Below are 15,649 nucleotides of genomic sequence, written 5' to 3'. Positions count from 1 at the left end.
GGTGTGTACGTGTCTTCCCCCCGTGGGTTCCCAGGACGAGTCTGAGAGGCAGGGAGGCAGGAAGGTGTGTTATGAGCCACATTCAAGATGGGGAAACTGAGGCTCAGAGGAGGTAGAGGACAGCCCAGGGTCCCACAGCCAGCATTTCTACCTTCCACCTTTCCTTGCCTCGCTAAGCACCACACTGTACGGTGGAGCCCTGAACCCGCGGTTCAAATCCAGGCTCACTTGTCCCTAGCTGTGTGGCCTTGGGCAAGTTACTTCACTTCTCTGTGCCTTCGCTTCCTCTTCCATGGGTGTGAAACGAATGCTAATATTAGTGCCTATCTTGCCGGGCTGTCACCGGGCACCCTGCCCACAGGGTGGTGAAGGCTTTCTTCTCCCTCTAAGGCCAACCAGGGAAGGTGTCCTGGAATAAGCATTTGCAGACATGTCTCACACTGGCCTCCCTCACAGGCAGCCACACATCTGCTCTCCTGCCTCCAGGGCAGGGGTGAGGCAAGTGAGGCAGGAGGGTGCAGGATTTAAGGCGGCGCTCCCTCTCCGGTACTCACTGTGCACTTACAGGACGCTGAGAGCGGTGCCTCCTTAAATCTTCCACCCCGCTCCCCCAGTCCTGGTCTGGGGGCTCTCCCAGCTGTGTGCCGCGCAGACTCCCGCATCTGTCTGTCCATCTGTCTGTCTTACCCTGTCGCACGGATGCCCGCAGATCTAAGGATGGGTAGGGAATGGCTCTTCAGACCCTTCCGTCTCGCCTTGTGAAGGTTTCTGCCTCTGGCCCTGGGGGGCTCCTTCCGGGGCTGAGCCCAGCAGGACCCACCTCCGGCCCCCACCCTCCGCTTCCCAAAGACGGACTGTGAATTGGGTTCTAACGAGAAATTAATAAGGCAGATGTGCTAACAACTAATGATAATGGCAAAGTCGTTACAAAAAGATTCTTTACATGTTTTTAATTACAGCAATTAAGAGGAAGTCAATAAAACATCCACCCCCTTCCCAGTTCCCTTTCTGCCTGCACTTCCCCCCCCACACTAGTCTCTTCTTTGTTGTTTTTTTTTTTTTAAGTTGCCATAAATTTCACGCTCGCAGCAGCTGGCTGAGGGGATAGGAGAGACTTCCAGGGTCAGGAAGTCTTCCTGGCTGTCCCCATCCACTTCCTGAGGCCACTCCTGTGCTCTCCTCACCTGGGCCACGTCCCTGACCCCTGCCCCAGGTCGGATGGAAGCCCCAGGCCCAGCAACAAGCCCAGCCACAGGGCACAGGGCACAGGGCCTTGGCTGCGTCCGGAAGCCAGGCCTGCAGCCACCTGTGTGAGATGGGACGTGAGGGCGCCAAGCCTGTTTTGGGGGCTGATGCCCCAAATGACACCAGTGCGCCTGTTCTTCCTAATTGTTAACGTGAGTTTGAGCACTGAATGTGGAATATTTCAGGGCCACGCTACAGTTCAAGATCACGTTATCGTGTTTCTCTGGACACATTTTGCCAACTGTGTAATTCGCTCATGCAACAGCTATTGCTTTGCACCCACTGCATGCTGAGCCCTGTTCTAGGCAGTGAGGGCGCAGGGGACAAAGCCAGGACACGGGTTCCTGCCCTTGGGAAGGAAGCAGAGAGCCATACAAGTCAAAAGGTGAATATAGGATAGAATAGAGAACATAGAAGGCCCGTGAAAAAAAATAATAAAGTGTCTTAAGGAAAAGTGAAGCCCAGGGGAAGTAAGGGAGGCTGGGGCAGGGGACTTATTTGATGTAGTGGCCAAGAGAGGCCATCTGAGGAGGTGACATGGAGCAGAGTTTAAAGGAAGCAAGGAACAGGACGCCTGGGTGGCTTAGTCGGTTAAGCGTCCGACTTTCGCTTAGGTCATGATCTCGCGGTTCGTGGGTTCGAGCCCCGCGTCGGGCTCTGTGCTGACTGCCAGCTCGGAGCCTGGAGCCTGTTTCAGTCTGTGACTCCCTCTCTCTCTGACCCTCCCCTGCTCACGCTGTCTCTCTCTCTCTCCTAGAAATAAATAAAACATTTAAAAAAATAAAAAATAAAAAAAAATAAAGGAAGCAAGGAGGTGAGTCACACAGAGGGATAAGGTCTTTGCAGGCCAGAGAGCAGCAAATGCAAAGGCCCTGGAATAGGTTTGGGTGTCTGCGGCCAGGGTAGCTGAAGCAGAGTGAGGGAAGGAGAGAGTGGAAGGAGATGTAGCTGGGGAAGTGGGGCATCGGGGTCCGATGGTGGCCTTCAAGAAGTGAAGGCACTTGTGGTGTTATGCGTGGTTGGGGGCAGAGGGCGGTACAGTCTGATTGGAGGGGGGAGCACTGTTTTCATAGTAAAGAAACAAAACCATAATGAAATACCATCTCATGTCCACCCAATCGGCAAAACCCAGGTGTCCAGAGAGACCAGGAGTGGCCAGAAACCCCCATCAGGGCTGGCGGGGGTGTCAAGTGGCACATTGGTGCACGTTTGCAAACAGTGTGGCATTATCTCGTAAATTTCAGCGTGCCCGCGCTCCAGCCTGGCAGTTCCGCTTGGAGGCACATGCCCCAGAGATTACCTGAGCCGTGGGTCCAGATAACACTGTTCGTAGCAGGACAGCAAAGCGCTGAAAACAAAGCCAGCCTGCGGCTGCACTGTGCACCCCACCCCCAACACATGGACATCCATGCAGCCGTGGAAATGACCGAGCTGAGCGCTAGCGCACAGATGGAGCTCCAGAGGAAAAAAAATTACCCCCCCACACACATCCCAGCAGACGACATATAAAATAATTCCAGGTATAAAGGGCTTGGAACCAAACTACACTGACCGTACATCGTTTAGGGATCCATCTCTGGTGACACTTGGGGGGAAGGCAGTGCCAGATCGACACAACTTTTGGGGTGACAGTTACCCCTGGAGAGGGAGGGGGCGTGACTGGGGGGGCGCCGCAGGGGTGGGGCGAGGTTTGTTAGTGTTCTGTTCCCTAAGCTGTGGTGGCTGTGTGAGGGCTTGTTCTGTTCTTTAAAGCGTACATATGATTAGAATCGCTCTTTTGTACGCATGGCATATTTCGTGATTTTTTTTAAAAGTGTTTGAGAAATAAACAAAAGCAATGAATATATTCTGGAGAGGAATGCATACTTCCCAGGACCTTTTAAGCCGTAACAAAGACATCGGGAATTTTTAGGCCACTTCCAGCTGTGCCCCAGGCTCACACGTCTTTGCTCTTCCAGGGGATTTGTGGGCGAAGGGGGACCCGCGCTGCGGATGCGGTGTTAACGCATAAGGTGGTGTGTTAACAAGCATGTACCTGGGAGAGGAAGTGCGCAAAGCCTTTGTCTGTTTCTGCCTTAGTGCGCACGCTCTTCCCCAGCGGCTCCTGGGTCCCCAGGCTCTGTCACCGTGTGGCCCTCTTCCTTCTAGCCTTTCTGTCGCACCGGCCAGCGAGTGGATGGATGCCCTCTGGGCCCCTCGCTGCCGCTGTTTCGTATGTGCGTGGCTGTGCCCTGGGGCCCGTGAGCAGAGCTGGGTGCTCCGTGAGCCAGGCCCTGGAAGCCCAATTAGCCACAGGCAGTGGAGAGAATGGGAGGGTGCTGGGGGGCTGAGAGCCGCGGGAGGCAGGGAGGTTGTGGGATGGACACGTGGAGAAAAGCCTCAACTGCAGAATTTGGACCAAAACCAGCTGTGCCCTTGCTTCTCTCCTTCTTGGTGCACACGTACACACCTGCATGCGTGCGCACAGGCGTCCGTCCCCTGCCTCCTTCCTCCACCCATCTCTTCCTCTCTTCCTCCATCCCTCCATCCATCTCTTCCTCTCTTCATCCCTCCATCCCTCCATCCATCTCTTCCTCTCTTCCTCCATCCCTCCATCCATCTCTTCCTCTCTTCATCCCTCCATCCATCTCCTCCTCTCCTCCATCCCTCCATCCATCTCTTCCTCTCCCCCTCCATCCCTCCATCCACCTCTTCCTCTCTTCATCCCTCCATCCATCTCTTCCTCTCCTCCATCCCTCCATCCAGCTCTTCCTCTCCCCCTCCATCCCTCCATCCACCTCTTCCTCTCTTCATCCCTCCATCCCTCCATCCATCTCTTTCTCTCCCCCTCCATCCCTCCTCCATCCATCCACCACCCATCCATCTCTTCCTCTCCCCCTCCATCCCTCCTCCATCCATCCACCACCCATCCATCTCTTCCTTTCTCCCTCTATCCATCTCTTTCTCTCCCCCTCCATCCCTCCTCCATCCATCCATCTCTTCCTCTCCCCCTCCATCCCTCCTCCACCCATCCACCACCCATCCATCTCTTCCTTTCTCCCTCCACCCCTCTATCCATCTCTTCTTCTCTTCATCCCTCCATCCCTCTATCCATCTCTTCCTCTCCCCCTCCATCCCTCCTCCACCCATCCACCACCCATCCATCTCTTCCTTTCTCCCTCCATCCCTCTATCCATCTCTTCCTCTCTTCATCCCTCCATCCCTCTATCTATCCCTTCCTCTCCTCCTCCATCCCTCCTCCATCCATCCACCACCCATCCATCTATTCTTCTCTCCCTCTATACTTCTCTTCCTCTCCTCCTCCATCCCTCCATCCATCTCTTCCTCTCTTCATCCCTCCATCCATCCCTTTCTCTCTTCATCCATCCATTCCTCCATCCATCTCTTCCTCTCCTCCTCCATCCCTCCATTCATCCATCCCACAGCAGGGGCTCAGTCAGAGTCATTGCATGTTGACATTAGGTGAGTTTAGAGAGAACGAACAGTGTGCAGAGCACAGTGCCGGGTACCTTGTTGGGACTTGCTGATGAACTCAACTGCCTCTAGAAGCTCACGGTATAGTAGGGAGAGAGAAGGAATGTGTGTGAAGCATGTTAATGCAGGAGACGAGTCATGAAAGAGGCAGAGAGGAAATGCAGAAGGGGGGGCCGGCTTTGAGTGCTGGCCCTGCCCTGCCCTGACTGCTAAACGCGGAATAAGCCACTCTGTCTCCATGAGCTTTAATTTCCTCACTGACGAAATGGAGCTAATAAAACTAGAGAGAGGAGAAAGAAACACTATTACCATGAAATTGCTTCAAATTGTTCAAATATATCTTCGGAGTTCCGTGAAAAGTTTTTTAAATAGATAAAATTATTGCAAGAACTGAAATCAATGTGATTTATTGATGCAATTTTTTTATAGACAGAGCCAAGTAATGGAAATTAATAAACAACTAAAAATATGTATTTGTTAGAGTCGCGCTGACTGTGGCAGTGTGAGGATTATGTGAACGTGAAGTCCACTTAGAAAGGAAACTGACACAAGGTCAGCGTTAAACAGTCTTTGCTCTTTAATTCTGTTTGGTGGCGTAGGGTAATCTTTGTTGAAGAGGTAGGTATTTAAACTAAACTGTGAAAAATGTATATGATTCTAATATTTTAATACTATAAATATGAGGTATAATTTTTAGCACTTTAATATACTCTCCTGGTTGCTATGGCTGTGTAACAAATTACCCCCAAGCATTGCCGTATACGGCAATCATTTATTATGCTCACCGAGCGTGCGAGCCTTGGATCCAGGACGTGGTAGGGATGGCTTGTCTCTGTGCTGTATGACTGAAGTCACGGCTGGAAGACTTATTTAAAGGCTGGGGATCTTCTCTGTCCCGTGATGGTGCTAACTATTATCTGGGGACCTCATTTCCTCCATACGTGGGCCCTTCTCATGTCCATGTGGGCCAGATTGAGCTTTCTTACAACATGGCAGCTGGGTCCCAACTAGAAGTCTCTGGACAGAGAGGGAGATCTCGTGGAAGTTGCGTTCTTTTGATGACCTTGGCTGTTGTACATCATCACTAACAGCACGTTCATAAGAAGAGCGTGTTGGATGGGAGATAAATATTGATGCAGCCGTCTTGGGAAAGATGCACCCATGGGGCACCTTCGCGGCTCAGCCAGTTAAGCTTTTGACTCTTCATTTTTGGCTCAGGTCATGATCTTACGGTTCACTAGATTGAGCCCCGCATCGGGCTTCACGCTGAAAGCACAGAGCCTGCTTGGGATTCTCTCTCTTTCCCTCTCTCTCTGCCCCTCCCCCGATTGCACACCCATGCTCACTCTCTCTCTCTCTCTCAAAATAAATAAACTTAAAAATAAAGAAAGAAAGGTCCATCCTGACACACACATGTGGTACCTCATGTAATCCTGACTGTAACCTGTGAGGAAAGTACTCTTCATAGCTCTATTTTACCCAAAAAAAAAAAAAAAAAAAAGAAATTAAAGTTCAGCAAGGTCAAAATTATGGCCAAAGCCGTGCCTCGTAAGTAACAGAAGTAGGATTTGAACTCAAGTCTCGGTGACTCCAAATCCATTACCATTGCATTGACTGCCTGCCAGATTTAAAGCAAGGGGAGCCGACAGCACCTTCCGTTTGCTGAGATAGGTAATGGCTGGGTCTCTCTGAGGTGCTGTTGCATCATGGCTCCTTGGCAAATCTTGACTTGTTCTGTGGCGTTCTGGGCAGGAGGCCCCCACAAGGACAGGCCTCGGACGAGAAGCAGGGTGTGAATAGTCCAGTGTGGCAGGAGGGCAGTGACGTGGGCAAGGTGGGAAAGGTTGGTTGGGGGCAGATTAGGGAGGGACCTTGAAACCAAGCAAAGGAGTTTAGACTTTCCTGGGGCAATGAGGAGAGCCTGGGGGTTCTGAGCAAGTCAGTGTAATGGCCAGAAAAGTTAACTAGGAAGGGTGTGGGAGATGGATGGGTGTGGGGAGCCCATCGGAAGCATGGGGGGCTGCAGCTGGGGTAACGGGGTTGGCTTGGCGTTGGGCCTATGGAAACTGCGGGAGACACGTGTTAAACAAGATGGATATTCCCGAGGAAGAGTCACAGGACTTTGTGGGGACAGGAAGTAAATGAAACACCTTGAAAGCCTCCAGCGATCTGAACCCTGGTGGTCTGGGCAGGTGCGGGTGGGAAGCTCTTCCCAGAACTAAGATAACAGGAGGTAAGAAATGCCAACATTTCTGTTGGAAATTGAGTTTTGGGTGTTGGAGCTCAGGAAAGAGCCAGAGCAGATGTGAGAATCTTTGCGGTGAGACTGTGGTCAAAACCATCGGATTCGGCGAGGCCTCCGAGGGGGCACTTGGCCGAGAAGTCCCCACACCCTTTCCCAGGATGTTGGGAAAGGAGAGCATTGGCCCACGGTTCTCAAACTTTGGCATCCAACAGGGGCGGAGGGGAGGATGGGAACAGACCTGTGGGCTTCCCAAGTTCCCAGGGGATTCTGAGACCCAGCAAGTGTATGAGCTGCTGGCTTGAGCCCAGATGGTAGTTTTCAACCTTGGCTCATGGTGGAATTACCGGAGCAGCTTTAGAAATATCCACGTCCCCCCCACCCCCAGAGGTTCTTACCTCGGGGAACATTCGAAGCCCCTCAGGGCATTCTGAGGTTTAGCCAGGCTGGTGGTCTCCAGGTTGAAAAAGAGGGAGAAGAGGCAGGGGTATTCAAGGGGTTGAGCAATAACAGTCAAAGCCACACGAGACCAGGGGGCATAGAATGTGGCCCCCTTGGTCACGGAGGGGACAGTGGGCAGTGGGGACATGCAGCTAAGGGTTCAGTGGTCTGAGCCTGATTGCACATGGGAGTTCTGATGGCCAGCTCACACCAACAAGTTCTTGAACTTGGCATCGGCACTTTTTTTTTTTTTTTTAACTCTGTAGGTGATTCTAACTGGCATGTAGCCACGTTGAGGACAATGATGCTTCTCACCCTTGAATACGGACACGCTTCACCGCGAGTCTGGTTAAGATACAGGCTCTGATTCAGTAGGTCTGGTGTGAGACGCGAGACCCTGCATTTCTAACAGGCACGCGGTACCCATGCTGCTGGCCCGCAGACCGCGCTTTGAGTAGCCAGGATGTCCGTTTATTTTTCGAAAGTCTTGACTTTCGGCACAGACCCCCCTTCCCTCGCCCCATTATAACCCTCTGCTGCTAGAATAAAAGCCCGCCCGGATTCCAGCAGGTGGGCGACCAGAAGTTTGCTGCCTGTATCTCTGCTCTTCTCTTCCCCTCCTGGCTGACATATCGGAGCTGGGATAAATGTTCCCCTCCTTATCTGCCAGCGGGGTAGGCATGTTTTTAAAAGAGCAATATGGTGTTTCCATTCACACATCCGTGCAGCCTCATACACTTCCCACCCAAGGCAGAGGAGGGAAATCCTCTCCGTACTCGATTGTGAGCATCCAAGACCCCACCCTCTCCAGCCTACCCCACCATCCCTCCCCCGAGAGCGTAGGAAACCAGCCCCCAGATGCGCCCCCACCTCACACCAGAACCCCTACTGCCCTGTAGGGCAGGGAAGGAGGGGCAGCTCTGCCTGACTCCAGATGCTGAGGTCTGAGTTCAAATCCTGGCTCTGTTCCTTCCTAGCCGCGTGCCCTTGGACTAGTTAAGGAACCTCTCTGAGCCTGTTTGGGTGGTTTTTTTTTTTCTCCTTTGTAAAATGTGTGAAATAATGACCAACCTCTTGTGGTGCCTGGATGGATCCATCTATTCTTAGATGTATGGATATAAACCCCTCAAAGCCCAAAGCAGGGCTCTTCATAATAATGGGGTTAGAGGGTGGGGTGACGGGGTCACGGGGGGCGGGACCTCCTTCCCCAGCGGCACCTGCTGCTATTGCTCCCGCTCCCGGGCCCGGGACCCGGACAAGCCGACCCTCACGCATGCTCTTCCGTCCGCAGACATGGGGAGCTTTGAGGAAGGCGAGAAGCACCAGAGTGTCTCCCACGGGGAAGCGGCCGTCATCCGCGCCCCACGCATCGCCAGCTTCCCGCGGCCACAGGTGACCTGGTTCCGCGAAGGCCGCAAGATCCCGCCCAGCAGCCGCATGTAAGGCCCTGCCCTGGGGGGTGGGGGGGGGGCACAGGGGGCTCGCCGCAGGGGAGGGGGCTGGGGACTTCCTAGATGGTGATGAGGAGGAGAGAAGGGCGGCTTACAGGCGGGGCTCTCTGGGAGCACTCACGTGCAGAATCGGGAGCACGCCGGCTCAGGCACCTTCCCAGGCGCTGGCCTCCCGCCCAGCTGGAGGTCCCCTCTGCCTCCACAGCCAGGCACCCTCCCCGTCCGTGGGAGGGCGCGGGCATGTCCCCAGCAGGGTGGCCTCCAGGGTGTTTCCCGTGTGGGGTGTGGGTGTGGCTGTGTGTGTTTTGGCCGCAGGGAGGAGGGGGGGGAGGGGGGGCCGGCAGGGAGGGAAACACATGGCCCTTTCAGCGTGAACAAGGACCCCTCTGTGTGGCACAAGGCGTGGGCCGTGGGCTTGTGGGCAGGAGCCATGGAGTCAGCACCTCCGTGGAGGGCGAGGGCCAAAGCATTTCCTCCAGGGACACTCCCAGCACACACACACACACACCCCAGCCCTCCTCGGGGTCTGGAGCCAGCCCGGGCTTTCTTTCCCCTTTGGGACGCCAGCTTTCCCCTCCTCCCAGCAGAGAAGAAAGACCACCTTTGTCCTGGTCTCATGAGGCCACAGGTCAGCAGTGGGTGGAGCCCATCCTGGCCCCTGTAGGAAGCGGGAGCTGAACAGTTCTTGCCTTTGGGGAACATAAAGCAGAGTGAGCAAAGCATAACAAGAATAACAGGGGAACATGGGGTGTCTGCGTGTCCTGGCACACCACCCCCCTCACCCCGTCGTCTAGCATAGGTGTGCACCCCCAAGCCGGAGACGCTGTGTCTCGATCCCTTCCCGACCCCCAGAGCACGTGCTCAAAAAACATTCATCGGAACAGCCACCACAGCAGCCCCGTGAGGCGGCTGGCGCTGTCCCCATTTTACAGACAGTAAAGTCACCCAAAAGTGTAACGGGTTGGCCAGATCCCACACAGCTGGTTCCAGGCTTCCGAGCCCAGAATCAGCGTCCTTCATTCTGTCTCCCATGGAAATTGGGTGACTGCAGGGACGGAGACAAGGAGGGACGAAGGATAAAGCGATTGTGCTTGTAGAGAAGTGGTCCTGGTACGGCAATTCTCAGCGTGGCTACCTGCTGAAATCGTCTTGGACGATTTAAAACGTGTTCGATCTTCAGGTGCCTGGGTGGCTCAGTCAGTTCAGCATCCGACTTCGGCTCAGGTCATGATCTCACGGTTGGTGGGTTCGAGCCCCGCGTCGGGCTCTGTGCTGACAGCTGGGAGCCTGGAGCCTGCTTTGGATTCTGTGACTCCCTCTCTCTCTGCCCCTCCCCTGCTCATGTGCTCTCTTGCTCTCAGCACTCTGGCCACTGGGGGGGCTTCTCAAACTCCCCAGTGATTCTGCTGTGCAGCCTCAATTGAGAACCACTCTCCTAGGATCGATCCATTACCTACAGATGCAATACTGCTGCGTAACAAAAGGTCCCAGTGACCTGAAGCAGGAAGCAGTCACTTGCATGTGAATCTGCACATGGGGACCTTGGCTGGACTCTCTCACTGGCCTGGGGTTGGCCGGCTCTTGATGAATTAAAATAACCAGGCGACTCTGCTCCGCATGTCCCATCCCCCAGTCGGCCAGCCTCGACATCTGGCCATTTACAGAGGAGCAGGTAGGAAGCAGAAGCAGAGACTCACTTACCAAGCCTCTGCTAACATCCCGATGGCGGAAGCGAGTCACGTGGTAGAAGAGGGGGGATTAACTCTGCGTCTTGAGTGGGAAGACCCTCGAAGTCACACGGCAAAGGGTGTGGCTATAGGGCAGGGAAAGCGTCTACCTCCCGGGTCAACACGGGGACAGCCTGACTCAGGCTATGCATCGACGCTTGCTTCCTGTGGCCCAACGAAGGGCCAGGAAGGCCAGCAGAGCAGGGTTTACCGTTAACACAGACGCTGAGGCTGGATTGCAGGAAGGGGGTGCTGGGCACACAGGTGCAGAGCCGGGTGAGTGAGTCCCCAGCCTGTCCTAACTGCTTCTCCGCGGTGCTCACACAGCTCCAGGTGGCTCTGTGATGGCGCCCTGCAGGCCAGCCCGTTGGTAGAGGCCGCCTGGAATCCTGTGTCGAGAAAGATTCTAAGGCCCCTTCCGGACTCAGTGGCGAGGGCAGCGTGTGCCGTGGCCGTGGGGAGGACTCGCAGGCACTCCTCTACCGCGTTTGCGCTGGCAAATGACAGCCTTACCCCATCACCCCTCATCACCCTCTTCTCTCACCCCTGCCCTCTGCCCTCACCCCCTCTTCACTCCCAGCAGCTTCTGGCACCAGGACCGGATGGTCCCGGCATGCTCGCACATGCCTGCCTTCAAGGCCGCACCCGCCACCATCCCACCCCCACCAACGCTCCAGCCAAACACAGGCTAGAACACTGGAGATTTTATCCCCGCAATTACAGCAGATTAATATTCATAGCTGAGAGGAAAGGTCCCTGGAAGCAAATTCTCCAGCGTCTGTTTGCCAGAGATACGCATCTGATGAGCGCGATCAGCCGGAGGGGCGTGCAGGGGTGCTGCAGGCGGGCGCTGTCTCCAGAAGGCTGCTCCCCCGGCCGGGACAGACAGCGATTAGCCACACTTCGCCTGTGCCCTGGTGCCCGTTGCTGAAAAGGAGACAAGATTCCCAACAAAGACACATGCTGGGGGCTCTGGGCAGGTTCTCAGATGAATTTCTTTTACTCCTCATGGAATTAACAGTTGGGCCCCCGTGGACCTGAGGGGGAATTAAAGGGCTGACTTAAATGGGGTAGTGGGTGGGAGGTGGGGTTGGGAGCTGGGCCAATCAGGGAAGAGGGAAAGACCCAGTAAATTGGAAGCAGAGGAGCGTTGCTGAAGAATGTAGCCCAGCCCCCCGCCTGCGTGTGGGACCTTGACCTCCATGCCCGAGAGAGTTCCGCCAGCTCCTCCAGGAGTGGGCATATGTGGGATGCAGCAGGCCAGGAGTCCTTTGAGTGCCAGAGACAGCTCTGTGGACTCCGGAAGTGAGGTACAGGGCCATTCCAGAACCATCTATCAAGGGGGTGGTCATCCTGCAGAAGGCTGGGGGTCCGTGGACCTCAGCCACCTGCTGAGAGCGGAGCGAGGGCCGGTCAGAGGTCATCAGTGCTCCCAGCCCGTCTGCCTGCTGCATTCCGGTCCATACTTGGAGCGCCGTCCCTGTGCGGAGCTTTCCCAGCCCCGAGTGCCAGTCAAGGTGATGCCGGCTGCACTTACAGACGAGAGGTGGGAGGGATGCTTCTCCAGTCATTTGGGGGCCTCTGCCGTCCTCAACACTGGCTCTGGCTGCCCTGCTCTGACGGGGGCGGGGGGGGGGTGGAACCTAGGACTTGAACGGGACGGGGGGCGGTTCTTAGGGTCCAAGCCTGGAGGTGGTGTGCACACCTTCCACCATATCCCCGCCAGCCCAGTTCCACGGCCCCACCCGGCTTCCCAGCGACTTCTCAGTGTCAGGGGAGCCTGAAACGGGTGGACGGACTGGCACCCACCGAGGCCAGCGCCTCAACGGCGGCACAACTCGCGTTTGGGGCCCCACAGATCTCTGCTGTGCGGGCTCTGCAGTGCATGTGGGACACGTCCCTGACCTCCACCCACTAGTTCCTGTCACAGCCCCGTGGCTGGGCTGCCAGAATGTGTCCAGATTTTGTCACATGTCCCCTACAGGGTGAAGCCACCCCTGGGTAAGAACCACTGGGGATCCATCATAATAGAGACAAAATAGAGTGAAAGGAGAAGCCGGTGGGTGGGGTGGGTTTCCATCGTCCAGGAGAGAGCGTGTTGGGGGTGGGGACCCTCTCCGGAGGCAAGAGGGGGCTCAGGGCAGGCAGATGCGCTGGGGAGTGGGACCCAGTGGTGCCCGGAGCTCCCCACCCGCCAGGGGCTCCATTCCACCTGGGTCTCCAGTGCTGTGGCAGTGGAGGGGGTGGGGGCTTCAGTCACTTGGTCCAGGGGCACCGCCCACCAGATCAGCCCTGACGCTGGACTCTGTGGCTGGTGAGGGCTACGTGAGAGGGAGGGCGACAGCCTCAGGCCCGATGGGGACAGAACCAAAGAGGTGGCAGGAATCAGAATCGCTCAACCTCAGGTCTGCGGGGGATGGGGGGCTTCACAAACGTTTCTTCCCCTCTTCCACCCCCTTCACAGATGTGGAGACTGAGGCCCAGCAGGGAGGACATTGTGTGCTCCTTAGAGGACATCCTGTGCTCCCAGCAGGGGATGATGTTCCCCTGCCCTTGACTTCCCAGCCACACCCCTGGGAAATCCAGCCTTCCTCCCACACCCCTGCCCGCCCTACTGTCTGCACCAAAGAATCTTGGTTGTACCTCCTATCAGCTCATTAATTAGCTAGAGGGTTGTTTTCCTCCAGGAAAAAAAAAATTGGGGACCAGAGGGCTTTTGTTTCCTGCTTCCCAGAGTTCTGCTGACGGTGTGATACTGTGGCCACGAACTCCCAAAACCAGAAGAGAGGACACCAGCACAGCCCGGCTGGAGAGGCATTAGCTGGGATGTTTATTTGAGAGCCTGTTTTAAAACTCTGTAACATTCACCTAGTGGGAAAATTTGAAAAGAATTCAACAGGGTCTGTCCTTGTTAAAGTAACATTAAGGATGTTTAACAGCTGTCTCGGGCACATCACATTAAAATCCAAGATAGACTTGACAAACTAATGGTTTTGTTTGTCGTCAAGAGAATGAGCAAGAGGGGGAGCCGGGCAGGGCGGGCGTGGGCGGTGCTCCTGGCGCGGCCTCTCCCACGTCGGGTGGGGTCCCCAGCCTCCCGCCTGGACGGGCCCCTTCCCCTGCCTGCAGAGTAGGGGCTCAGGGGCTGAATGATGGGAGCCCCGCAGAGAGAGCCTGCACCCCACCGCCCGGCCGGCCTCCTTCTCCCTTCTCAGCCAGCCCAGCCAGTCTCATCCTTGGTGACCAGCTTCCGGGAGGTAGAAACGGATGCCCTGGGAGGGGGCTGGAGGGAGAGGTGAAGCCCCATCATCTGTGTTGCAGGCAACCTGTGGCTTTAGAGTCGGTCTGAACAAGTGTAGGACTAGGTGAAGGCTTCGATTCCGGAATGATCCTGCTCATTTCTAAATTCATCATCATCGCCATTTGTTGATTCATTCATTCATTCATTCATTCCAGTGAATGGATTTCTTTGGTGCAGAGATGGTCTTACACACACACACGCACACACGCACACACACACACAGAGCATCAAAGCTATGACGTGAGAAAGGACAGAGCACATGGGCCAGGCGTGGGGTGGGGTGGGGGCCGTCTCAGACCTCCGTGCCTGTGCTGGACTTGGGTCTGACCCCCGAAAGCTGGCAGCACGTTCGGATTCTCTACAAAGGAAATGTGCTGAAGTTCAGGCAGTAAGCGGTCCCGGGAGGTGGGCTGGAGCAGGGGCTCCGGGAGCCACCAGCTTCCTGTCCCCACTCCCACCCTCCGATGCTCAGAGCCCCGGGACCCCCATCAGATGAATCTTTTCCCTCTGCTCAGAGCCATCACCCTGGAGAACACCCTCGTCATCCTGTCCACGGTGGCCCCCGACGCAGGCCGCTACTACGTGCAGGCTGTTAATGACAAAAACGGGGACAACAAGACCAGCCAGCCCATCACTCTTGCCGTGGAGAGTAAGTAAGCGGCCGGGCCTGGGACGGATGGTGCAGCGCGCCATTAAATCTTGGGAACGGGGCTCCAGAGGGTCGTTGGGAAGATGGAACGGTGGCAGAGAGCCGGGGAGGCTGGAGGAGGGCCGGGGAGGGGCCCTTGAGGAATATGAGGAGGGGATCCCGGAGCGCCTGGGTGGCTCAGTCGGTTGAGTGTCCGACTTTCGCTTAGGTCATGATCTCACGGTTCGTGGGTTCGAGCCCCGCGTCGGGCTCTGTGCTGACTGCCAGCTCAGAGCCTGGAGCCTATTTCAGAGTCTGTACCTCCCTCTCTCTCTGACCCTCCCCTGCTCACACTGTTTCTCTCTCTCTCTAGAAATAAATAAAAATATTAAAAAAAAAAAAAGGAGGAGGGGATCCAGCTGAGGGAGCACGGACGGAGCTGAGTTCCAGAGCCCGTTCCCATGGCAGGACTGAGCTCCTGCACCGGGAGAGGGGACGCTTAGCTGGCCGCCGGAGACCCAGGGAGGGTGTGGACTGCCGGAGAGAGTGTGCACAGGCGGGTTAGCTGCCCCCGGGGTTCAGGTGCCGACAGAGTGTGCAGGACACGGGGCGCTCGTTTCCAGAGAAATACACGAACAGCCTCTACTCCGCTGGGATGTACTCAGCTTCTACTCAGAGCCAGGCCGTCTTCACTCGTGGGAACATAGGCTTTCTGCCCAGGCTCCTGCCTAAAGATGCCTCTCCGCCAGAAGCCACCCAGTGCCCTGGAAAAGAGAGGCAAAGCTCTCCCCAGGGGCGGAGAATAGACGGTAGCAAATGAAAAGAGTTGGCTCCTTAGATCTCCTTTGCCAAAGGCATTTGTCCAGCCGAGACTGAAGGCAGGTGTCTGATCCCTAATGGAAATGCTTCTCGACCTAATTCTCGAAAGCCAGCCGGGTCCCTTCCCTCTGCGCTCCGTCCCTGGAACAGGGAGGGCGGGTGGGGTGGCCCCAGCAGCCAGTCCCTGCCCTGAAGCATGGAGTACGCGGGAGCGGAGCTTGCCGCGGCCGCCGAGCAACCGCGCCAGCTGCGGGAAACAGCTGTTCACCTCCCTCCACATCTGCACCACTCCTGCCCCAAAAGCAAGTCTCATTTATCACC

At 55.8% G+C, this 15,649-nt stretch overlaps 1 protein-coding gene across 2 annotated transcripts in view; it reads left to right on the top strand.

Moving 5' to 3' along the window:
- Positions 1–15,649, top strand: part of SDK2 (sidekick cell adhesion molecule 2) — a 261,230-nt gene that overhangs the window by 156,028 nt on the left and 89,553 nt on the right. For both annotated transcript variants that reach the window (XM_039229793.1, XM_039229792.1), the window contains 2 exons: positions 8,694–8,841; positions 14,397–14,530. In XM_039229793.1, coding sequence (XP_039085724.1) covers positions 8,694–8,841; positions 14,397–14,530 — 282 coding nt within the window. The remainder of the gene's footprint in view (positions 1–8,693; positions 8,842–14,396; positions 14,531–15,649) is intronic.

Source organism: Hyaena hyaena, unplaced genomic scaffold (assembly GCF_003009895.1).
Source record: "Hyaena hyaena isolate Hyena2069 unplaced genomic scaffold, ASM300989v1 scaffold_39, whole genome shotgun sequence".
NCBI lineage: Eukaryota > Metazoa > Chordata > Mammalia > Carnivora > Hyaenidae > Hyaena > Hyaena hyaena.
This window is presented reverse-complemented; position numbering and strand designations above follow the sequence as displayed.